Source organism: Corvus brachyrhynchos, unplaced genomic scaffold (assembly GCF_000691975.1).
Source record: "Corvus brachyrhynchos isolate BGI_N302 unplaced genomic scaffold, ASM69197v1 scaffold52, whole genome shotgun sequence".
NCBI lineage: Eukaryota > Metazoa > Chordata > Aves > Passeriformes > Corvidae > Corvus > Corvus brachyrhynchos.
The window spans coordinates 2,805,146-2,824,276 of record NW_008237221.1 but is presented as its reverse complement, the minus strand read 5'-3'; the positions used below and the strand labels follow the sequence as shown (position 1 = coordinate 2,824,276).

The 19,131-nt window shown below is 37.5% G+C and overlaps 1 protein-coding gene across 5 annotated transcripts in view; it reads left to right on the top strand.

The window, feature by feature from the left end:
• The window catches only part of NCAPG2 (non-SMC condensin II complex subunit G2), a 47,655-nt gene that overhangs the window by 4,396 nt on the left and 24,128 nt on the right, over window positions 1–19,131 (top strand). For 4 of the 5 annotated variants that reach the window (XM_017728916.1, XM_017728917.1, XM_017728915.1 and 1 more), the window contains exons 3-11: window positions 1,453–1,644; window positions 2,660–2,774; window positions 3,248–3,405; window positions 4,143–4,277; window positions 9,352–9,446; window positions 10,293–10,362; window positions 11,045–11,131; window positions 13,248–13,343; window positions 18,891–19,016. In XM_017728916.1, the coding sequence (XP_017584405.1) occupies window positions 1,453–1,644; window positions 2,660–2,774; window positions 3,248–3,405; window positions 4,143–4,277; window positions 9,352–9,446; window positions 10,293–10,362; window positions 11,045–11,131; window positions 13,248–13,343; window positions 18,891–19,016 (1,074 nt within the window). Of the gene's footprint in view, window positions 1–801; window positions 837–1,452; window positions 1,645–2,659; window positions 2,775–3,247; window positions 3,406–4,142; window positions 4,278–9,351; window positions 9,447–10,292; window positions 10,363–11,044; window positions 11,132–13,247; window positions 13,344–18,890; window positions 19,017–19,131 lie in introns of those variants that run through there. The other variant, XM_017728918.1, reaches the window with a different exon arrangement.

Here is a 19,131-nt window from a genome sequence, read left to right as displayed (position 1 = left end):
CCCCCCCCCTTACTTTCTCCTTGAATTTTTCTTTTCCTTCCTCTCAATGTTTAGGTTCATCTGTGTCTTCTAAAATTCCAGGGGTTTGCTAATTTTCCTTCAAGGTTTCTCGTGGGCTTTTCATTTTTATTCTTCATAATCTTTTAAAAATGTCATATTGTGGTGCTGTTCATTGAGATCTTCAACAGGTGCTGTTAATTTTTTCCACTAGATCCCATTCCAATTCAAGAAAAGACGTAATTTCTTAGACAGAAAAATAGGAATCACAGATATGATTATCATTCACTGTCATCCTTTGCCTTTATAGGTTTTGGAATAATTCTATCTCATATCATCCCAAAGAAAGATCCAAGAGCTCTGGTCCTATTATGAATTCATTCTTTCTGTTCAAAACAGTACAATCTTAATATCCTGTCTTTTGGGTTTGTTTGAAGCAGAGGGCTGCAGAGTTCCCTGTGAAGCCTTTGGTTTATTGTATTTGTTTTCAGCTGTAGAATAGAATGGAAATTCTCTTATAAATATGTAACAGGATCTTTCTTCTCATACCCTTCTGGGAACTTCCTAATACTTGTTGCTGCTTCTTTCATTCTTTTCTGGTTTTTTCTTCAACTTTTTCTTTTCGATGCCTTGCAGTGTAGCTGCAAACTAAAAATATATTTATTTCAATATCATGGACATTCTCTCTCTTTCCTCTGAAGTGTTTTTGATCCAGTAAACCTTCACTTCAGTATTGCAAATTACATCTCAGAAATTATCTCATCTTCTCTCTGCATATTCCCTTTCCTAGCAGGCTGCCTACCCTTCTTTGATGCTACCAGACTCCCTGTGTCTCTGAGGTAAATTCTTCTAGCCAAGTTCTTCTGAGGAAATCGTTCAGATCAGTCTTGGGGTGCAGTCTCTACTGGAGACTGATGGTGGCTTCCCTGTTAGCAGGGCTTCAGCAGGGGGGGTGGGGTTAACATGCTCAGGAGCTGGGTTTGATGGGGGGCTTTAAAGCAGTGCAGTGTGCTGAGGTCTGGTGTGTGAGATCCCAGATTAGTGCTGTCCCTATGGCTGTACTGACTGTTACATTTCCAGTCCTTGCCTAAGGATTTTCTTTCAACAGCCATCATCAATCGATGTTTAAGATAGCAAAGATATGATCAGGGACTTAAATTCTGTGCAGCTTTGAGCTTCATAGCTAAGGGTATGGAATTGTCTTCATTGCTGTCAAGGGCTAAAGACTTTTGTCTTAAAAGTAGCAGTCTTGCTTCATGATAAAGAGTTAAGTAGCAGGAATTTCTTATGCTATTTAAAAAAAGTATAACTTCTAGAAGGTATTTTACCTCTATGACTGCAGAGGAATGTAAGTTAATGATTAATGTAAAAACCCCCATTAATTGTAGAAAATATGATGAAATACAAGCCACTTCACTGATGTGGAATTATGTGGTATCTTCTGACCATTTATAGAAAAATACATTTGATCATTTTGACTTGAATGAGCTGCTTCAAGAATTGCCAAGGAAGCAAAAAGAAGTGCTATGGCAGAGACTGACACAGCTATTGCGAGAGAGCTTGATGGAGAACCCTGTGGAAACATGGCACAGGACTGGAGATGATAAATGTGATGATGACATGGAACTTGAGATAGCTCCAGAAATGGTAAGAATCTTGTAAAATGAAAAGGTGATGAATGCTTCATGATTTTTGGGAAATAAAATAGAATATTTTGGTAACAGCTGAAAACATGCAAGAGTTATCAAATAAGATCAGTTCCAAATATCACCTTCCTGCCCATTTTTTAAAGGACTTAATTTATGCTTGGGTTAATCTGAACTTATAATTTATCTATACTATAAAAGACTAGATCTGCTGATAATTTTAGGTATGGAAGATGTGAGTTAGTTTTCTCAGTAGTGTTGGAGGGGCTGCTTGTATGTCTTTATTTCAGTAAGTGAATGTTAATATTGCAGATGTGAAGTATCTGGCATACAGTATAAGAAATTCACTACCTGATTTGTGATGTCATTTTATTGAACGAAGATCCTGAAATCTAGATTTGACTGCCCCTCCCACAAATGTAGAATATATCGAGTTTTTCTGACTCAGACCCTCATATACTGCCTTCTGTGCTGTAGTCTATGTGGCCTTGAGAATACTGGGGGAAAAAGTTATTTAATTTTGGAGGCAGAAAAGAAATACAGTGGGGAAATCACTGGAGAAACCTAGAGGCTTGTAGAAAAATCAGTCATCCATTCAGAGGCCTGTAGAATCACACACTTGGAGAGAAAGTCACCAGATGTAAACATTTCTGAGTTGCACAAGACCCTGCTAGTTAGGGGCTTTTCAGCTCTGAAATGGATGTGTGTTTGAGTGGGTGCTTTGTTGCAGATGAGGATTTTAGTGCAGGAATGGATGCACATGTACAGTCACAGAGTTTATCTACTAGCTGGAGCTGAAAACTCTTTCCAAACTTTTTGAAAAGATGTACTTTAAAAATCTATGCTTTTGCCTCTTATTTGCTAGGTTTTGGGTGCCAGTATGCTCCTTTTTCAAAGGGGAAGCATAATAACAATTCAGCTTTGCTCTCTGTTGCTAAGGTTTATTTCTTGTTGGAATTATTTTCTGAGTCCAAAATAAACTGCAGGAGTGTTTCCTCAACATTGCTTTCTTTCAGAAACAAAGTGTAGCCGTGATCCAAGGAGTGGCAGCTGTCGTTACTGCTTCCATACCTGCAGTGGATGAAAATGTAAACTACAAAGCTCTTGTAGAATGCGCTTTTATACTAAATCGTGAGTACTTCTCTGTACAGAACACAGCATTTTACAGAGACTGTTTCTGTGATCTGACTGAAATCCAGCTGGCCTATGAAACAGAATTCACAGGAGAAAAGTTGGTACTGGTTTAAGTTCATATTTATGAGACAAAATTAAGAGAGTGTTTGCTTAAAAATCAGCTGCACAATTTAGAAGTTGGAATGTAAATGATTTTCTTTCTCCCAGCTGTTCACCCAATGGAATATAACTTTGATTATCCAGTGACACATTACTTTTAAGGGAAACTCAGTATTTCATTGTTGCTGATCCAAAAACTTGGGCAAAACCTTAGAGTTGCCTGAATACTGCAGTAACATAAGTCATGAAGGTGTGTAGATGTGGCAGGAGCTAGCTGACACTGTGAGGTATAGTTAGTGTGCTAACAGACTACTGTTTCACAGGAATGACTTGGTTCATTGCAGTAAATAATTACTTAATTACTCTTGTAGGTATTCTTCCTGCATTACCTGCATCTGAAAAAATCCTACAGGACGCTATCCAACGTGTTTGTGAAATGTGGTGGGAGAAGGGGCTGGAAAGGAAGGAGCAGCTGGGGAAGCCTCTGTTTGTCATTCTGATGAGAAAAAGCCTGAATAAAGCTGCTACGGTATGCTGAGGCTATATTGACTTTGAGGTTATACTGAATATTTCCACAAAGATAATCCCTACAATAAAACACTGCCTTCTCTAGAACAAATTTTAAAGATTTTTGGCATCAGTTTCACAAGTGAACTGGATTTTTTTCTTTTGCATTCCTTTTAATCTTTTCACTCTTTTGTCCAGTCCAATGGCCAAGGTTTTTATAGAAATTAACTCTTTTTGTCAGTTCAGATTGGAAGTACTATGTTCAGCTATGCATAGAGACAACTTTTGTGGGAAGCTTCATCTTCCTTTGCTCTTTATTTGTCTACAAATAATTTTTCTTTTCTATTTGTCTGAAATTCTTTTTTCAAGATGTGTGAGCTACTTGTAGTATTGTGATACACATCTTTTGCACTAACAAAATAGATGTATCCTTATTTCTTTCTTCTGTTTTTCCCTGTTAACTGCATGTATTGTATGGAGTTTAAAAAGTGGAATGGTGTGGTTTTAATGTATTTTGCATGAAATGGCAGCTTTTTTTCTGTACTTGAGCATGTCTTCATTTGTTGGAAGTCAGAATTTCTGTAGTTATGTGTATTTTTTTCCCCAGTAATGTGATGAAATTAATGTTCATAATTTCACAACCTAAAAATCTGTCTGTAACAATTAATTTCAAATTCATTATTTAAAATCCTTTCAATGCCTCTTTGTATTAAAACCATGCCTACTCCACTCTAATCTGGGCTTTCTCTTTCCTGTCAGGGTGCAGATATAGTTCGTGTATGGAATCTACATCAGACATTACTTTGTTTTGATTATGATTCAGAGGAGAGTAATGAAGTCAAAGACTTGTTACTTCAGTGTTTTATGAGTGTAAAATACATTAACAAAGAAGAGGTAAGTCAACTTTTATCTTACTGTGGTTTTGTGCCAGTTAGCTTTGGTCGTTTTTAATAGTTTTACAGTACAGCGGGTAGCAACATGAGACACATCAGCTCTGACTCCAAGCTATAAATGGTTGATTTTCTGTTTCATTTGGAAAAACTTGTTTCTATTCCAGCCTGAAGTGTGAAAGTCTATGTCTAAATCTTCTGTCCAGTTCTTGTATCTCGAGGCAATAAGAATCAAGTGCTTTGCTTCCATTGCATTTCCCTTGATACTTAAAATCATTCCATGGTGTAATTCTCTTCTTTTATAGCAGTTTTTCTTTTATTGAAGACAAGTAACTGTAGCAAAATAATTTTCTTTCTAAATGACTCCATTTAGAAGATTGCATTGCCATATTTTGTTTTAAAAGCATAAAAAGAAACCAACTTCACAGAAAAATGGGAATTATTTTATTTAACTACGTATCTTTCTCTTAGTGAACAGTTGCTGTTTTGTTGTTTTTAGATTGTGCCTGCGCACCAGGATAGTGGTGTCCAAGCCTGTTTTCTGGTTAAGTGACCAGACCACCTGACTTTGTCTCTGAAGTTCTGACTCCTCCCTGCATCTAAAATAGATATATTCCTTTTCCTATGGAATATATGAACTTCTGTCATAAAATGAGCTCTGAGATTGCTGCATTAATATGGCATTAATATGAGGATATGGCATCTTGAAAAAGGAGATAGCAAAGGACTTAGGTGAAATGTTTGATAGAGCAGGGTTTTGGATACCTGCCACAAAGTTGGTGGGTTTTTTGTTACTTACATATCATATTTTAAGCTATTTTAGTTTTGACTAAAATTGGGATGTACTAAGACAATATGAGAGTTGGGAATGGAAACAGAGAAAATATGGGTGGAAAGAGGAAAGACAGGTAAGACTATATTGACAGAGTTTACAGTTAGTTTTGTGTCCTTGGTGTATTTCATTTTAGGTAATTTTTTGCCCTCTGAAAAAAATGTGTACTTGTGTGTGTTCTTTGTCCCAGTACTTAAAATGCATTAGCTATATTTGATTCTATATGTTTTTTTCTTCTGTTATATTCAAATCCACTGTATCATTTTAATATTTTGTCTTCATGTAGGCACAGTAAATAATTGGTAATTATATATGTAAAATACAACTGGTATCTAGGTTTCAGAAGCAAATTCTTGTAGTTATTTTTTTCTTCCAAGTTGTGTGAGACTTAGTACAACATGTTAATTACTACACAGCTTTTCTGTTTTGAGTGAAACACAGGCTTCAGTATGTAAGTTGTGGTTTTGTTATGTGGGTTTTTGTTTGGTTGGTTTTTGTTTTGTTTTTTTTTGTTTGGTTTTTTTTGTTTTGATTTTTTTAAATATGAGGGAAAAAAAGCAGTGGCAGTCAGACTTGGTAATGAATATTTTTCCTGCCATATTAAAACTCATCCCCTTTGCTCTACAAGAATGTGCGAAGTGTGGCCAAATTTGCACATTCGCTTCTCTGCCCAGGATTTTTCTCTTTGCTCTCCCAGTGATTTCTGATTCTTGACATTTTGTCACGTTTGCATTTTCATAGGTCTGTCTCTTTCTAGGTGGATATAGAGAGTACCTTACTGCACTCTCTGCTGTGTCATCTGATCATTAGCGGTTTAAATCCTTTCTGGATTCTTCACTTTCTGGCTGGAAGGATTGACTGAAAGTAGCAGCTCCCAGCTGTTGCCTAAGGGCTCAGCCTGGCCAGTGGTGGGTCTGCCTTGGAGCCCTCTGGCATCGGCTCTATTGGACACGGGGAAAGTTTCTGGCAGCTTCTCACAGAAACAACCTTTGCTGGCCTCCACTACCAAAACCTTGCCATGCCAGCCCAATACACAAGTGATGTTACATCCTGGAGGATAAGAGTTCAAAATAAAAGGAGAACCATAACCCATTCTGGAAAGATCCCAGGACAGGGTTCAGTTAAATTAAGTGTCTGAAATAAATTTAGACATCTGTGCAGGAGCATAATCGCTACAGGTCCTGGGAAGGACTTGATTGCTTGAGTGAATGACCCATGCTACATTAAATGACCTAAGTTGCCTCAGACACCCATGTGGGGCTGGCACGTAAAACACTGTCATAGATCTCTGCCTTCTGGAAAACCATCTGGGCATGTAAAATTGTGCTGTGCTTATGGTGTGTGCTGTATTAACCCTAGTCAGCAGAGTCAACAGAACAATTCAGCTCCATCAAACAGTAACTAAACAGCTGATCACATGCATCACTCTTCAGACAATTAGCATTTTAGGGACTTAAACATCCAAATTCACTTGTCTCAGTTTGTGAACAGAAATCCAGCTTCAATATATGACTTTCCAGGACATATCTGGAATGGTAACCAGCTTGGATGTTCCTAGCTCTGCAGACAGGAGATTCAAAGTGTTCAAAGCATTTTCCTTTGCAAAGCACTGCACTTCTGCTGCAAGTCCTTTTGTTTGGGATTTGCATGCTGTGGGAGTTCAGTTGCAGTGATAACACACCTCATGTGTGTTCTCTAATTTCCCTTCCTGGCTCATTTCACTAATTGGTAGATTGTAGCAACAAGAAACCAACCAACACTCCCCCAGTATCTCTGCTGGACTTCTTCTTGCATCCTGTGTTGCTTCTAAAATGCTCGTAGTAATACCAAATATCACTGTGTTATATGAATTGCTTTGATACGAAACTGAGCTTCTGTGTATCAGGCCTAATACTCCCTTTAGTGCCTGCAGACTTGTCCTACAGTTCCTAAGAAAAGTATTCCTAGTTTTTTGGAGTACATATCCCAGAGCATAGCATCATAGCAGCTTCAGCTGCTATAACTCCAGGTTCCAATGGTCCTGTGTTGCCATGGGCTAGCATTCCTCTTTTCCTTTCCAAAGTATGATGTTCAAGCAGTAATACCATGGGTTGATTGAAGGAGGTGGCTGTTTTTTCCTAGTGAGGTTGTTTTTCAGACAGATTAACTGTCTGCAATGGTTCATCATATGCAAGGCTGAAGGAAGGGAAGGGTCAGGAATGCAGTGTATCAGTTCTAAATCAGATTAAACTGATAGAGAATTGCACATTTATACCTCATTGCTAGATCAGGGAGTTCAGTGTTTCTGCCTTCCCAGGCTGTGCTATTCAACACAGAGTAGTATTTCTCAGAGGCTTTTTATCAGGCTGCATTAGTGAAGTGATCCTCTGACTTTTGTGATTTATGAAAACATTCTTGCTCAGATGGGGTTTCCAGTCCAACAGCTGCAGAGCCTGCAGAGCATGTTACTGTGGTAGGTCTGTTGTATTCTCTTTCCTTGCTAACCTTCTGTGTGTGTATAGAACAAAGCCACGTGCTCTGTGTCCACAGGCACAGGAGTACCAGACACCCAACATTCTGATACTGCATTAGTCCCAAAAATGACAAGTTCACAGTCTTATTCACCTATCACCAGTTTACCTGTCATGATAATGAGAATGTTGATACCAGTAATTATTTCAGATCCATTACTCACAAGCAGCAGATTAAGTTAGAGGCACTTACCATAATTTTCAGGAGTAGGCTCAATCTTTTGAAACCCAAGGCTAAAAGGAATTGGTTGAAATCTATTTTTTGGCTTTTTATCATCTGTCTTGCTTCTGGGGTTGTAGCAGATGAGGTGAGTTCAAGTTTTTCCTCATCCTTGCCTTGTTGAGGGAAGAGCTGTAGGTTAAGACTCCCTTGACCTTTTGTTTTGTCAGGGATGTTGATGTGTGATGTGCCAAGTGGAACTCCTGGATATTTCTATTAGGCCACCAAAGCTGGAGATAGAGGCAACTCTCGTTGACAACAGGAAGGATTCCATTGTAGACAAGAATCTTGATGCTGTATTTAGCCTTTAGGTCTTGATTTTTATGAGCTTCTGAATTACTTCTTCACTCAAAGGCATTTCAGCTATCAATTGCACTACAGGGCAGTTTCCAACTATGTGCTTCCTTCTCCCTCCCCTACTCTGTGAGATTCCAACTCCAAGTGTGACTGGTGTTCTATTTTCTCTGTTTTGTCTTTGTCTTAGGTGTGAACACAACTCTTGGTCCAACTCTCAATGGAATTGCCTCTGAACCTCTGCTAATTGTTCAGTGACCCTTTTGCACTTCTGCCAGTGTGTTCTTTACTATGGCACTTCCTTTATTAATTTTCCTAATTTATTTTTGGCTAGAAAGCTGACAGATACAAAGGACTCTTGCAACTGGCTGACTCACCCTTAAGTATGATCAAACATTTTTAAGTCTTAGCAGCTGGATGCCACTACTTCATCTGTAAGCTAAGTCAGAGTGAGGCTGCCTGTACAGATACTGTATAAGGCTCCAATTCCTTGGGCAGATCTTGCTGATTCTGGAAGAGCATTGGCTTATTTCCTTCATCCACAGCCTTCCACTGCCTTTTGTTGCAAAATTCTATTGCTCATCAGATTTGTCATCATTGTTCCTGACTTGCTAAGATGGAAGAAAACTAATTTGGGAAAAATAATGTTTCTGCTTTCATGAATGAAAGCAGCTCCAGGAGGTTTGCAATATGACCTTTCATGTGGCAAGAGGAAAGGAATTGTCCTTGCTGATCAGAACATTTAATTTCCTCAGTGGCCCAGCTGTTCTCTGTGGCTTTGTTAAAAATGTTCCTGTGTCCAGTGCTGGTAGTGTTTTATTTATACCTTCACTGTCGTTCCAGCGTTGTCTTGGAATGATGTTGCACTTGGCAGAGCTCAGTGATCTGGCTTTGATGAGGGTGCTGAGTTGCACAGTCTGTTACCATTCTGGAACGCTGCTTCAAGTTACACCAAAACAGAATGGACACTGAAGGAATGGAGGCAGATATGTGATCACATGTTCATTTGTTCTGTGTTTTTTCTACAGTATGAATAAAAGTAATGCTTGAATTCTGCTTAATAATTAAGTATCTTAAATTTTTTTTCTGTTTCACCTATGCATTTTAAAATTAAAGATGTAGTTTCCTTTGTACTGACTGATTTTTGAGGTACCTCTTAAATTGGGTATTCTTCTGAGGTTTGATTTCCCTTTGTTTTTTTCCTCTTTTCCCCTCCCCACAGGGAAGAAGATTCCTGAGTTTTTTGTTCAGCTGGAATGTAAACTTCATTAAAATGATACATGGAACTGTTAAAAACCAATTACAGTTCTTTCCAAGGTATGCATCCTAGTTAGAGTACTTAATTAGGAAGAGCTTGTCCAAAATCTTGTTTGTCTCGCTCTCTAAAAATACCTCGTGTATTGAAATAATATACCAGAACCCAGAAACCCTCAAATCTTCTGAATATAACTGCTGCATTGTTTCAGCAACTTCATTTAATAGTTGCTCTGATGTGCCTGGGCATACAATTGTAGGAGTAGTAAATGTTTATTTGCCATTAGCTAAAGCAAATGACTTCGATAGAAATTTGCAGTGCTTGTGTGAGGGTTGTGGGTCCATTTCTTCTTTTGTAGGGTGTTTCTGTTTTTTCCTATGAGCAACCTCTAAATTAATTAGATAGGATTCTATATACAGACATTCTAATAAGAGGTGACTTGCAGGATCAATCGTAGCCTGAGAACTTGGCTGACGGATGAAAACGTGGAGACTTTTTTTCTTTGATTATTCAGTGAAATATTGCAGAAGTGATTCTTTGCATTAAAATCAGAGGCTTTCTAATGCTTTCAGGTAAAATAATGCATACCTGTACATCTCTATAAAGAATTTAAGGCATTCATCATGACATAAATGATAAAGTATCTCTGAATGTTTTGACTTTCCCACCTTAAGAGATATTTCAAGTACCATGTAATAGCGCTTGCATTCATTAATTAAGAGTTTAAGGTGGTAGTTATGGGTGTGCACTTGAAAAAGAGAATTTCTTCTTCTAAAAATCATGGTGATGCACAGAATTAAGAACAAAATTGGTATGTGTAAAAATCTTCACGTTTCACCTTTATGAACTGTACATAGATATGGTTAATATGCTTTCTTGACAGTGTTTCTTCCTATATGTTAATACAGATCCTTGATGGAATACATTTCAGAAGTTTACTTCAGGGCCTGGAAGAAGGTGTCAGGAGAATTCATAGAGGTAACACTATGCTTGAAATTTCATTTGGATAGTTTTGAGTTTCAAGGTGGGAAAGACTCATGACTTTCCGCCTCAGAGAGGGGCCTTAACCAAGCCTTAAAGAATTATTTCCCTAAGGAAAGGGCCTCTTCAGCATTGTCAAGGAGTACCAATATGTCATGCTTTGAATGTTTTCCCACTGAGATCAGCTTAGCTGCAGTTAAACACCTTTAATTCTGCTGCTGAAATATTGGTTCACACAACTATGCATATACACAGTGTTTTTCATAAACACACCAGTTAGATGAATTATTGAAGCTTTTATTCAGTATGTGCAAGTCTGTATAGTTGATAGCTCAAGTATTTATCTAGTTTTTGTGGATTTCCATGGAAGTGATTAAAGGCATAATTACAGCATCACAACAATGCTAGAGCAAAATTTCAGGTAACAAATATTCTTATTTACCCTGCTTTAGCTTCTGACTATTGGATTAATTGTATATTCTGAAATTTTGAAAATCAGTTGAGGCAGACTGAGGCTCTGAGCACAGAAAAGTTTGAGCCAAGCAGAAGCCAAGTAAGAAATAATACCAGATACTATTTTCAGTTGCTTGTTTTAGGGAAAAATATGGTTGCTGTGCGGCTACAGTAGTTACTATTGTTTTATTGTGTTAACAGGAGCATGTGTGTGTTTGTACTGTAGGTACTTGAATATAACTGCATTCAGGATTTCATGCATCATGGAATTCATCTTCCCAGAAGTTCTTCTGTTCATTCTAAAGTTAGAGAGGTAAGTTCCTGGAAAGCATGACATGAGCTAGTAGCATCAAAATGAGATCAGTTGCTATACAGTGGAAAATTTCCATTTCATACTAAAATACTATACCAGGTGTGGCTGGAATGGAAATGCTTTCCTTCATAGCAGCCTGTATAGGGCTGTGTTTGGTGTCCTGGTGGCACACCAGTGTTCTGGTTGCTGCTGAGCAGTGCCTGTGTGGTCTCAAGTCTTTCTCCTCCCATGTTCCGTAGGGCTAGGCTGGGCATGAGCAAGAAGCTGGGAGGTCACAGCTGAGACAGCTGACCCAAATTGACCAGAAGGATATTGCATGCCATACAACCATCATTCCCTCAGCAAACTGAGGGAAAGTGGGTTCTTGGGAGGTAGCCATTGCTTGGAGGCTGCCTGAATATTGGTCTGCTTGTGGCAGGTAGTGAGTGATTGCGTTTGCATCACTTGTTTGGGGATTTTTTTGGTCATCTTTGCTTCATTTATTAAACTGTCTTTGTCTTGACCCCTGAACTTCTTTTTGTCTTCCAATTCTCTTTCTTCCCCACTGAGTAGGGAGTGTGTGAATGGCTGTGGGCGCTTAGCTGGTGACTAGGGCCAACCCACCACAAATACTTAAAAAATAGCACATTGTGAGAAACAGTAGGAGGAACCTGCTTATAGTTTTGCACCAGACTTCTCTTTGCTGCTCAAAAGTAGAAATAGAAGGGGATTTTCCAGAGTGCCAGAAATAGTTTTGTTGTCTGTTGTCTATGCTTTCTTTACCTACAGAACTGACCATTCCATAGATGATCATAGGGATGAAAAGTCACAACCTTCTTGAGGCAAACTTAGTAGATGGGTCTGAAATTAAACTTGGCTTTTAAAATTTTTATTATATATAGGGGGTTTATATATGTTTATAGGGACAAGCCTTGATTCTAGTTGTCCATCTCTGGCTTTTAGTCATGGGCAGAACATTTGAAGCAGAGTGAGAAGTCCACAGAGCTTTTTAAGACATTTGTATTTGATCCATGTCCCTTCCCCTCCCATGCCTCCTTCCAAATACACAGACTCTAGAGTGTAAAATGTGTGTACTATATAGCTTGACATACATAACGAGTGTACAATGTTATATTGGGGTTTTTTTGTTTATTTTTGGCGTTGGTTTTTTAGCAGGTTTGTTCTGTTTTGTTTTCTCATAGCTGTAGGATTCCCTTGTTCTGTGATTCCTGGCTTTTGACAGAGCATTTCATGTTTTCAGACTCAGAGGCTTATGATCTTGAAAGAGGACAGTGAATAAATATGAGTGTGAGCTGCAAGTGGAGTAGGTCTTGGAATAAATTTGAACTGACCACTAGAGGGTCAGCTTCTTTTCAAATTTTTTGTAATCTTGTATTCTGTTTTCCAAGATCTTCTGGGAATTATCAGTGCTGTATTGATCAAGGCCAGAAATGTTCAGAGGATGATCTCGTCTCACTTTCTGATTAATTACCAACCTTAGAACACAGCTCAAACTGACCAGTGTTTCGAGTGGAGGAATTCTTCATATCAAGTTATATGATGTCCTTTCTCATATTCTGCTCTGGTCTTCCACTTTCTTTTCTGCATAATTCAGATACAAAAATAACAGGATTTTTAGCTAATTAAGCACAGTTTTGAGTCCCAAGGAGTGCTGATACTTGCTTTTCATCAATGCATAAAAAATGTATTATGTTTGTACATTTTTATTTGTATAATTCTACTTACCAAATAAGTTCCTTTGTTCTTAACAGAGAAAAGGCTTATTTATCTGATGTTCATAATTTCATGGTTTCAAACTCTTTCTGCCAGTTACTTTAAAAATAGTTTTTTACAGTAATGAAAAATGAGTTGTTGCTGTGAAATTCTCTAGCCATGTTTATTTCTTAGTTGTAGATCTTTATACAAACTTATTGACTCTATAAAGTTATAAAATATTATATTTATTAGATCAATTTTACTATTTTTGAGACTTTTCAGTAAAATATAGGGTCAATTAATATGTTTAGTTTTATCATTTCCATAGTATGAAAACACTGATGTTACATAATTATTAAATGAGACAACCCCTTACTACTTCTTGAATGTTTTGGGCCTGGTTTTTTTTTTTTTTTCTTAGATGCTGAGTTATTTTCATAAGCAAAGTAAAGTTCGTCAAGGAGTTGAAGAAATGCTCTATAGATTGTATCAACCCATCCTCTGGAGAGCACTGAAGGTAATTATCCTTTTCAGAAAATAGGACTGTCTTCCTCCAGCTATTAAATTTTGGGTCCCTTCCACATCTTCTGTTTTTATTATTTGCTTTTAAAATGAAATAGCTACAAAACCCAAAATGAATGTTTGACATCACAGATGTAGCTGAGTAACTTTGCAAGTTGTAATTAGGCATAGCATGCACAATAATATTCTAATTTTTTAATATAATTTATTTGTAAAATCCAGTTTTGTTTACAGGTACCTAGAGTTCTTTCCAGGATTGCACTTGGTATTCTTACCTTCTCAATTTGAAAATTCTGTGTAATCTTGTATTCTGTTTTCCAAGATCTTTAGGGAATTATCAGTGTTTTATTGATCAAAGCCAGAAATGTTCAGAGGATATTTTAGTTTCACCTTTTGATTAATTACCAGCCTTAGAATACAGCTCAATGAATTTCTTAGAGTTTTAATTTAGAAAAACTTTTATTCTAGTTTGATTGTATGTACAGACATTCATGGTATGGATGTGCACTCAGAATGAAATTTCTTACTTCTTTTCTGGTGTGTGTGTGTGTATGTCCTCCTATGGATTGAATGCACAGACTAATGGCAACCTATTGCAGTTTGTCTACTCAGTTACATTCTGTGATTAAGATGAGCTAAGCTTCCTTCTTTGGTAACAGCTTTTATTTTGTCTGAGATTGTGAAATCCCTGTTTGTAAGAGTGTATACATACAGCCAAATGAAATTCTGGTAAACATATTTCATTTATTGGTCAGTCATACTGCATCTTCTCTAGCCATGAGAAAGGTATTTGAAATTCTCAAAGTTGAAAGTATTTACTATTAACTTAAAAAGTTCTTTACAATGGATTTTATGAGCTACAGGAAGGAGCTGAGAGCTGTTTGGTTTCAACAGAACCCTCTGGTAGAGGTGGGAAGATGAACAGTCATTGCTAACCCAGTATCTTGTTTGGCCTTATGTAAGGGTTGGATCCCATCCCTTTAGAATTAATATAAGCAAGGAGCCTTCTGGATGAAACGTGTATGTCCTAGTGCAAGAGAAAAATAGCTACAAAGCATGGCTTCCTTTAATTTCTACACTTCTGTCTCTAAAAAGAATAGGGGTTTTAATTGATTTTTGGTTAGTTAACAAAATACAGTATTCCATTCTTAAGGGAGTTGCTGTCTGTCAGTGGAGGGTTGTAGTCACTTTCCAAGGCCCAGGACACAAATGTAGGACTAGAGTACTTTGGAGGAAGATTCTGTCAAACCTTATTAAATCTGCATACATTTATTTGGAGAAATATAACAGAAGATGTGTCTTGTGGGAAAAAAATGGTTAATGATTGATCTGCAGCAAGACAGTGGGAGAATTCCTGATTCCAGAAGTGGTTGAAGTTTTTAACAGCTGCTGTTCATGATTTTCACATCACTAATGGTTCCATTGCTAGAACAAATCATATAGTACTGCATGAATTATTTGGCATTTTGAACCAGTAGTTTAAGATACTGAACTAAGAAGGGAAGCTTATAACTGTCCTTACTGTATGGATTCTACTCCAAAGCTTGAAATGTCACTTTAATTTTAGATAACCAGTTTGATGCTCCTATTTTAGCCATATCCCTAATTTATTATAGTGAAGAACAAATCCTGTTCTAGAACACTGGTTATGAAACAGAAGGGACATACAAGGCCTGTTTACTCCTCCTTGCAGAAAGCAAAAATACTTCAGTTGTAAGAATACACCAAATTCCAGAACTGTTCATCCTGAAAACACTTGATTGCATCTCTGCAATCTTTAAACTGAGAATGCACATTTGTGATGCACAGTTCTCTGTTTCTTCTGAAATTGCTTGTTTTGCAAATACTTAGATTGCACAACTTCTTTTGGGGCTTTTACCAACACGTACTTTATAAGCTTTGATGCAACTTTTAAGTTTTTATAGTTATAAGCCCATATGTAACTCCATCTTTTTTCATGTTCTTATTATGAAAAGCAAGTGTCATGCAAACTTAAAAGAGATGTGTAGTGATTGGCTGTTAGTATAAGAAGATACATGGGTATAAAAATATGGATATTTAGAGTGAGGTAAGTAGTGATTAAGCTATTTCTTATCAAGCTGAAAAAGTCAAGAACCACTCCTCCAGGAATTCAAGCTGTTGAAGGAAGTGACTCCTTTAAAGTGGTGTGTTTGGTTGTCTTTTTAAATTTTTTTTTAACATCCCATACATTTAAACTAACATGTTCTGGGGAAGCAGTGTTTTAAATAGTTTGAAGTGAATTTCAGAACCTGTAAGACCAGATAAAATTTAAAAGAAAGCCATGAAAATTAACTGAAGAAAAAATTAAAATATTGTTTAAAAAGGTTCTGAAAGTTCCTCAGAATAGTACAAGCGTAATGGTAAAGAAATATTAGTCATTTAAATAACTGCAGGCTCTGGCCTGGAAAAATCAGTGTGGATTAAAACAGGCCATGAATTTAAAGTCTTAGGTTCTACCTCTGTGAAGACGTTGTACGAGCCTGAATATGCAAATACATTTGGGATAAATTCCAGTTAATTAAAGGCAGGAATTTGAACTGTGGGTACTCAGTTCAGAATTAAAAGTGAGTTTAATGGAATTCAGTGTAATGTACTTAAAAAGTTATGGAAATTAACTTTCTGGAATGGCTATGGTAGACAAGGTCTAGGTTATTGCACAAAACTACATTTGAATTAATTTTCACATGCAATGTTAGTGCAGAAGAGCTATTTCACCCTGAATTCACATATCATCTTGTTACGTGTTAATTCTTGATATAGATAAGCTCAAAGTTGAAGGATTTTCTCAGCTTCGTAGCTTAGAATTAAGAATTATGATCTTCTCACCTTTGAACTGTTTGCATGATCCGTGATAAGCAAAGGAAAACACAAATCCCTAACTAACGACTGTATGTATGGGCTTTATTTGCTTTTGTAGTATTCAGTTTAGAATTCCTATTAATTTTGTTGACTTGAAGAATATGGAATGTTTTGGTTCTACTCCACCATATCAGGATTGGTCAAGAAGAGAAACCCAAAACAGATTGTAAATGAAGTAATTGTTGCTCATTTCTTTTGTGTTTTTCTGGTTTTATTTGTCATTAGTTTATTCAAGTCAAAATATTACATGGTTATTGCCGTGTTTCTTTTCCCTGCCTTTGATTTCAATGTGCTTTATGACAAGGGAAGAACAAAATGAGATTATTAGAATAATCAAGAGATTCCCCGACTGCGGGAGCTTTGGTGGGGGTCGGACGGTCGGGACGGACGGAGACGAGAGATCTCTGAAGTCAGATCTTGGAACGTGCGGTTTATTGCAAAGGGCGTGGGTAAAGGGGCACTGGCTCGTGGTGCCTGACTCACGCAGCTCGGAGCAGGCCCAAGAGAGCAAGAGAGTAAGCGAGTAAGTAAAGAGAGAGAGAGAGAGAGAGTGGAGTGAGAGAGAGAGAGTGGAATAAGAGTGTGTGAAGTCCTGGTTACAATACAATAAATCATCTTCTGTACTGAATATTCTAATTGTCACTAACCAATCTAATACAAGATACAAATCCTATAGCATTTACATACAGCCTATAAGAGTTCTTATATTACCATAGAGTGTTACATCTTAACTTCTAAAAACTACTCTTTGGACCCCTTCTGCTGAGCTAGTAGGGTCTGCTCTGACCCTTGGACCTGCTTGCAAGCAGAGGGTATTTTTCAATCAAGAGGGGATTACATTCAGTTGGCCATACCATTGTTTTCCAGTTGTTCAGTAACTAAGACTTGGTATTTCAAAAGTGGCTTTCATTTTGATGTCGCCTGTAGTTTTCATATTCCCAAAATCTTTTGTCAGGCAATCATATTTATAAGGCTTTCCTGTTTCATCTTCCCCAACACCCGACCTGTCTCATCTTGCTGTTAAAATTAGTCCTACTTTGCTAGTTGTATTGAGAGAGGTTTTTTTTCATTGGACCCAAAATCTGGACAAAATTCTTCCTTCTCTTCTTTCCAGGAGAAGTCAGCAGAGGCTCTGAATCAGTGCACTGCTTTGATAAATGCAGTTTGGTGGTTAGATTTCAGCTTTCTCCTTGTGATGCTGTTCCGGTTTGGCCAAATTTAGAAATCCTCTGAGAGAAGGCAGGCTACAACCACCCCTCCCCCACCAGGTTCGGGAAAAAATAAATTTTCCTTGAAGGAAAGTGAAAGAGATAAAAACTATTTATTTAACAAACACACAGGAAAAGGATAATAATGCTAAATGATAAAACCTCCCGCTCTGCTGAGAGAAACCTGGGGGAAAATTCAGAGTCCTTCTGTAGATCTCTCTCTCCCCCTCCTTGGAGCTGGGACGGGGTGGTGGGCCCACCTCCAGGGCCAAGGCCTCAGTGGAAAGTCCTCCCAATGTATTCTGATGTTGAAACAGTCCAGCAGAGAGAAAAGGAAAAAAATGAAGTCCCAGGAAAACAAAAGTTCAACTCTCTGGAGGAAAAGGAGCTGAGGAAAAAAAACTGCTGGCTGGAAAGAAAAGCAATCCGGGTGCTTCCCTTCCCTCTCACTCTCCTGCCGCAGCTGAAAAAAAGTCTCTGTCTCTGTGTGACCTTGAACAAACTGCAAACTGCTTTGAAAAAGTTTTGCTCAGGTTTTCCTCCCCCTTCTCAGGCTCAGTTTAAAGGCATAGAAAGGCACAAAAATTAATTTCTGGGCATAGGGCAGTGATATGGGATACACATCGTAAAGTCACCCCAAGACAGATGCCTTGAATTTCTTCATCTTTTTATTGCCTGCTCTCTTTTTCTGTCCTTCAAGAGTTCACTGGGTCAATTATCTTTCACTGAATGAATGTCTAATTATGCACCTTTTTCTTTCTTTTTTTTTTTTTTTTGCATTTGGGGTTCTACAACCAGTAAAATACGTAGTGGAGTACATAGAAAACTTGAATGTGGTAAAATCTCTGAGGGTTGAGAGGCTTCCCATAGATTTTTGATGAGTTGCCTGGACCTCAGAACATGGTGCTATTACTTATGTGCAGAGATGCAGAAATGAGTATGTTTTTGCTGGATAAGTTACTCTCCAGGCTTTCTGGTACTTAGTTACTAAATACTATTTTCTTGAAGCAATAGGCTTGAGCTTTTCAATTAAATCACCTGTCTCTTGACAAGCAAGTTAATTAATTCAATCTGATTGAATTCAAGAGTCTTCTGTCCTGAAGAGGAGCTTTAAGGGCACCAACAGAAATCCCAGCTGCCTTTAATTTATTCAGCATTACAGAAAGCAGGAGAACTCTGACTGTGATTCCTCAGGGCCATTGAAGCTGATATGCTTTGAAAGCTGATTGTAACAATAACTCAGTTTTTACTGAATGGGCAGAAATATAAGGTAAAACATTAAAACTCGTATGTGACTTTAGGTTCTTCTATCCATTTATAAATTCATCTTTTCCATCTACTTAATTAAAAACACTTAACTTGTTAATTTGGAGAACAGTGTTTGACAGGATACACACCTTTGGATATTAACAGTCTGTCCTTATGGAAAAAATATTTTTCCTCCATTGTAACAGGCCCAAAACTCAGAAGTTCGAGCAAATGCAGCATTTTTGTTCATTGATGCTTTTCCTGTTCGTGATCCCAGTTTTAAGGTTGAAGAGATGGACAATGAAATTCAGAAACAGTTTGAAGAACTTTTTGTAAGTTTTAATGAAACTGAAATGTTAAAAATGAAACTTTTATCAAAGCTAACTCAAAAAATAAGATTAAATGTTGATGCAATTAAAATTTATAGAACTTCTGGATAGTATTTGT